This window comes from Mus caroli, chromosome 6 (genome assembly GCF_900094665.2).
Source record: "Mus caroli chromosome 6, CAROLI_EIJ_v1.1, whole genome shotgun sequence".
Taxonomy (NCBI): domain Eukaryota; kingdom Metazoa; phylum Chordata; class Mammalia; order Rodentia; family Muridae; genus Mus; species Mus caroli.
The window spans coordinates 68,407,412-68,414,005 of NC_034575.1; the positions used below are offsets into that span (position 1 = coordinate 68,407,412).

The window sequence follows — 6,594 nt, forward strand, 5'->3', positions numbered from 1 at the left end:
CCAGGCTGGCCTCGAACTCAGAAATCCACCTGCCTCTGCCTCCCAAGTGCTGGGATTAAGGGTGTGCGCCATCACGCCCAGCTATGCTGGACTTAAATTAGATGGCTTCATGAAAACTTTAGACAGTTTTTGGTTTTCCATTGAATTGTACTTTATTATGTTTACATTTTTAAAAACTATACTATTATCTTCAGTGGAACTCTGCTTCCATTGAGTCAGGAAGACTGGGGATCCAGAGAAGAGGTATTTAACCACTGATTCTCATAAACAGAAGTTAGTAACATTTTGAAAGTCAATTTGATTTTTTTCCTTTCTTTAAAATATCATGTTTCAGACCTAACTGTGTATAAGGGCTGTTTGCACACTTGAAGCAGAAGTTTAAGGTTGTCAACTTCATTTTGGCTGTTCCTTTTCTTAGAGTCTTTCAAAGTTGCTGAGGAAAAAGTCCTACGGGTAGCACCGATTTAATCAAAGTGTAGTTTAATAGAAAACATGTGTTTGATTCTTGGCTACAAAGCTGAACACTGAAAAACATGAGATTTGAACTTGTTAAATCTCCATGTGATAATTTTTATAAGCTTTATTTGGATTTTCAAAAATTTATTTTCAAAGAAAAATGGACTTCAGGGCCTTTTTCTGTCTGTGTAATGTAATTACAGAGAATAGATACATAGTAGAGAATATGGCTAGATTTTTCAAAGGCTTTTGACTCCTATTCTGAGTTACTGATATAACAAGGGGTTTAGCATACTGCACTTGTGTTTCTTTTCTAGCTGGACAGATGCAACTTCTGTAGGAATGACAGTGAGGGCTAGTAAGGTGGCTCAGCAGGTAAAGGTGCCTGCTGCACAAGCCTGCGGACTTAAGCCTCAGAGCCCAGATAGCAGAAGGAGAGATCTGACTGTCATGAGTCCCCTTGATCTCCACAAGGATGCTATAGCACTCATGTACATATACGTGAATTTAATTAATAATAATAAATTAACATTTAAAAAGAAGTGCAGTAATAATGAGATGGTTCAGTTAGACCAGAAGTGGAAACAGAATGTTCTTAATAAAAAAAGTATTTATACTATATAGATAGGAATGGTTGGGTTTAGCTAACTAAGGTTTGACTTTTTCCTTCAACTCTCTCTTTTGGGAAATAGGTCATAGCAAATGACAGAAGTCCTTTGGTGGGTAAAATCCACTGGGAGAAAATGGTGAAAAAAGTGTCAAGATTTGGAATACGGACAGGCACTTTCAACTGTTCCAGTGATCCCAGGTAAGTGGATTAAGAAATTCCGAGTTTGAACCCTGACCAGAGTCCTTTTTGCTTCATAAAGCCTGCCTGAAGTGAACTGTTTAGTATACTGCTAGTTACCCAGATGTTTGTAGCTTGTGTAATCTGGTGTTTGTTGACTTTCTGAGAGATCCCTTAAAATTGTCCGTAGTCCTTTGTTTCAGTATTGTTTTCCAAATGTCTGTGGATGACCACTGTTCTCATTTGTAGCTCAAACTGGTTTATACCCTTCCCTCAGTCAAGGGCTTGGATTACAGGCATACACAACCACTTCCGTACTTCTGACCTTCAGTTTGCATTCCTGTAGTCACTTTCTATCTACTCCACAACCAGCCTTAAGTATGCCTTCTCCCTAATATCAAGTCAGGTTTATCATTGTATTTAGTCAGACATACCCTGTCTACCTTTTCTACCCTTCACTATTTTGTTTTTCTTCACTTTTTTTTTTTTTTTTTAAGATGGGGTCGTTTGGTTTGTCATTGATTTCGGTATTCAGTCTATGATTACATTAATTCTTATCGTATTTCATTTTTAATTAAATTTAGATTTTGTGTGTGTGTGTGTGTGTGTGTGTGTATATAGAGGAGTATATATGCACATCTGAGTGCAGGTGCCATTGAAGTCCAGAAGATGGTGTAGGATACCTTGGATCTGGAGTCATAGGCTGCTATGAGCCTCCCAGTGTGAACACTGGTTTTAAAAAAAAAAATCAACATTTTTATATAGCCAAATGAACTGATAACAAAGCTGGATAAAATGGTATATGCCTGTATTCCCAGTGGCAGGCAGAATGGGAGGTCTCAAATTCTAAGCCAATCTATATAATGAAACACTAGCACAAAACAAAGCTCTGAAAAATGTTTTCTTGATAGCATCATTGAATTTATTCTGACCTTTAAAGTGTTCTTTTTGAATTGGCAGTAAAAGATTTTATGTTGATACATGGTAATATAAATTTTTTAAAAACAATATATGCATGTAGTCTTGTCTTCATTGAAGATACTTTTAGAATACTTAGAGAAATATATATTAGTAACCCAGTATTTAATAAGCATTAGAGATTTTTCCCCAATCATGGAAAACATTATTTAATTTGACAATTATAACAGGAAATGTTCTTTTGGGTAATCTCAAGTTCTTTAGAATAACAAGACTTAAAAATACCAGTTCTGAACTGAACAGAAAACATAAAATGAGGAAATGAGAACATTAAAGCTTACCTGTTCTACAAAGCAAGATTTTGTGTCATAAAGATGTCATTTGATTTATGACACAACTCAGAAGCCAGTGTAGTTATAAGAGAGAAGATAAGAAGAATGACCAAAAGTAGAGATGTGGGACTGGGGAGATGTTTCAGCAATGAAGAATATTTTCCGATCTTGCAGAGAGAATATGCTCTGTTAAGGGACTGAATCAACACAGTAGAAGCAGAGAGTCAGGAGCTATGATTCAAAGTCACTAATATAGCTTCCCAGAGTCCTCAACAACCTGCTCTTTAAAAGACGACACACCATCTTCATTTATCTCGAATTACACCACCGCATTCCTGAGATAAATTAGTCATGTTGCCATTATAAAACATATGCCACATAACTAGACTCCTCTCTGGATCCTATGAATGTGTAACATACTCATCTAACCCCAATAAAATATGAAATGTGCTTAGTAAATAAAATGTAACATCCCTTACATCAGTATTCTGAAGCAACATAAAAAATCAAGTGGTATCCATTTTCAAGTCTATAGCAAAACATATCTACATGGTAGACTTTTTTACTTTTTATCAAGAATAATTTTATATGTCATAAAATTCTACATGGCAGGTTTTAGGAAGAATTTTTAAAAATGTCTTTAGTTATCTATCCATAAGTAACATGATGGCTGTTTTAGTTTTGGGTATTTCTTATCACCTGTTTTTTCAGAGGTGACAAATGTCATATCAAGAACTTGCTGGAGACCAAAAGGAGTAGAGTCACTGACCTTGTCCATAAATGTACACAGGTGGTGATTATAATTATGCTCTTCTCCTTCACCCCATCGGTAAACTGAATTGGCCTGAAACTCTTTGTATACTTTCTGTCTTTGTTTTCTAAGTGTTAAATCCTTGTTTTCATGGTATTCATTAAAGAGAAAAGAAAGTCAACTGTAACTTGAAGTCGCTGTCTTTTGGATTGGCTTATGTGAAGATCACTTTTTAGTAGTTAGTGCCTATTGCACTGTGGTGTTAGGCCTTGTGGGAGTACTTAGTTGAGAAGTGGTAAGGTAGGTGCCTATCAAGGACTCTGAACCACCTCAGGGACTCAGCATGTAGGAGCGTTCATCTCTTTGTCTGTTTCTCTCTAATTTCTAACCATCTTTTAAGGCCAAGTTCTTTTCCAAACCTTTCTTGAGCTATTCACCTGCTCAAATTCCTGATGATATCTGTTCTTTGATCTTTCTTTAATCTTCCTTTGATACTGGTTTCACATCCATAACAGGATTTTTAAATTCCATATGAGCAAAAATTACTTCCCATTATCTTTGGATCTTAGTATGTAATGCAGTGGCACATAAGAGATGCTAAAGTATTTTCTGACTCTTTGGCTTAGGTACAGCTTATACAGAATTTTTTCTTTTCTTAAACACAGAAATTTAAAGAAGACTACAGTGAACTTGCTTGTTCTGGCACAGTTGCCAAGTATTGGTCTCTCTTTGGTTACTTGGAGATTATCTGGTCTGAGAGAAGAGGGTTTTAAAAGGGTACCTTTCAGGCCCCAAAGAAAATTATTAGAACGTGTAAGTTGTTCAACAGCCTCGCTGTTCATTCAGTTCATTCTCTTAACAGGTACTGCAGAAGGAGAGGCTGGGTGCGGTCCACACTCATCATGTCTGTGCCACAAACAAGTACATCTAAAGGGAAAGTCATGCTTAAAGAGTACAGTGGACGCAAGATTGAAGTAGAGCACATTTTTAAGTGGATAACTGCCCATGCAGCTTCTCGGATCAAAACTATATATAATGTGGAGCATTTGAAGGAAGAATGGAATAAAAGTGATCAATACTGGGTAAAAATATACCTATTTGCAAACCTTGACCAACCGCCAGCTTTCTTCTCTGCATTAAGTATAAAATTTACTGGAAGAGTTGAGTTTATTTTTGTTAATGTGGAAAATTGGAACAACAAGAGTTATATGACAGATATTGGTATTTATAACATGCCATCATACATACTTAGAACTCCTGAAGGAATTTATAGATACGGAAACCACACAGGTGAATTTATATCCCTTCAGGCCATGGATTCATTTCTGCGCTCATTACAACCTGAAGTAAATGATCTGTTTGTTTTGAGTTTGGTTCTAGTTAATCTTATGGCTTGGATGGACTTATTTATTACACAAGGAGCAACCATCAAGAGATTTGTGGTTCTCATAAGCACTTTAGGGACATATAATTCCCTATTAATTATTTCTTGGCTACCTGTGTTGGGCTTTCTACAACTCCCTTACTTAGATAGCTTTTATGAATATAGTTTAAGATTGCTGCGATATTCTAATACAACCACACTGGCTTCGTGGGTAAGGGCAGACTGGATGTTTTACTCTTCACACCCAGCCTTGTTTCTCAGTACATACCTTGGACATGGTTTGCTAATTGATTACTTTGAGAAGAAAAGACGTCGCAGCAACAATGATGAAGTTAATGCGAATAATTTAGAATGGTTATCAAGTCTGTGGGACTGGTACACCAGCTACCTCTTCCACCCGATTGCTTCTTTTCAGAACTTTCCTGTAGACTCTGATTGGGACGAAGACCCTGACTTATTCTTGGAACGGTTAGCTTTCCCTGACCTTTGGCTTCACCCTCTGATACCAACTGATTATATTAAAAACTTACCAATGTGGCGATTTAAATGTCTTGGGGTTCAGTCTGAAGAAGAAATGTCGGAGAGTTCTCAAGACACTGAAAATGACTCAGATAGTGACAACATGGACACTTTTAGTAGTAGTAAGGATATATTTGAAGATAAACAAAGCGTTGTTCATAGTTCTCCAGGAAGAACAAGTCACTGTGATACTGAGGCTTGTTCATGTGCCAATAAATGTGAGAGCAGCCCATGTGAAAGGAAGAGGAGGTCGTACGGATCACATAATACTGATGAAGATATGGAACCGGACTGGTTAACTTGGCCTGCGGGTACGCTGCACTGTACTGAATGTGTTGTTTGCCTTGAGAATTTTGAAAATGGATGTTTGCTAATGGGGTTGCCTTGTGGTCATGTGTTTCACCAGAATTGCATTGTTATGTGGTTGGCTGGGGGCCGACACTGTTGCCCTGTTTGTCGTTGGCCTTCATATAAGAAAAAGCAGCCATATGCACAACAACAGCCGTTGTCAAATGATGTTCCATCTTAACCATGTGCAATTTGTCCTTAATAAGCTTTGAGTATCTTACAGCTTGCCTTTTTAATGTTAGTCACAATGTTTTTGTGGTTTGAAGTTTAGTTTAATGTTAGTGCAGTGACAGGAAATATACATTATGCTGATGTTGATGACAGAATTTATTTGGTTGCCTTGTGTGTCAATTGAATGCATACTAAACTGTAAAAAAAATTTATTTACAGCATCGAAAATTCAGAAGTTAATGGGTTTTTTGTAAGCACAAAAGAAGTATGGTAGAAATTAATCTTAACAAGACTTTATGAGGCAGGATCAAATCCTAGTGGGCCTGAGCAGGTTTCTTACCCTAAGTGTTTTCTCCCTTTTTACAATCTCTGTCCAGCACCTCTTGGTTAAATAATGTATGCTCTGAGACATGAAATTAAAACAGATCTATAAAATAAATTATTTTAAAAGCAGAAGGTTGTAGGTTTCTGATCTTAAGCTGTGGTAAGGTGACTCGTTTTTGTAGGTGTTTTGCTGGATTACTGATTTCTCGGGTAATTGCAACATGATTTTGAGATGGAAGGAGAAGAAATGGAATCCTTTTGCTGATACTGGCTATGACTAATGGTGGTCTACCTCACAGCCTAATATCTTGGATAGGAAAGAATTTTATAGGGGGCTTTGAAAAATCAGTATTTAGCATATTCATCTAAGTAAAAACAACTAGAACTTATTAGTCATACAAGGATTACCTTGTATGTTTAACTGACTTTTTATTTTGTAAGTTTTCAGTGGTAGAGGAAAGCTGAGCATATAGATAGTAGAAAAAATATCTTTCTCTTTCGTGTACCATATTTGTATTTTATTACATTTACTTTAGCTCCTTTTATTACAATTTTAATAGTTCTTCTTTTTCCCTCTCAGTCAGTTGAAAGTAAACTTGAATCA

At 36.5% G+C, this 6,594-nt stretch overlaps 1 protein-coding gene across 1 annotated transcript in view; it reads left to right on the top strand.

Moving 5' to 3' along the window:
- The window catches only part of Rnf103 (ring finger protein 103), a 16,518-nt gene extending 10,396 nt beyond the window's left edge, over nucleotides 1-6,122 (top strand). Inside the window, exons 3-4 of the mRNA XM_029478295.1 lie at nucleotides 1,149-1,264; nucleotides 4,107-6,122. Coding sequence (XP_029334155.1) covers nucleotides 1,149-1,264; nucleotides 4,107-5,676 — 1,686 coding nt within the window. The 3' untranslated portion in view covers nucleotides 5,677-6,122. The remainder of the gene's footprint in view (nucleotides 1-1,148; nucleotides 1,265-4,106) is intronic.
- The last annotated feature ends 472 nt before the right edge of the window (nucleotides 6,123-6,594 follow it).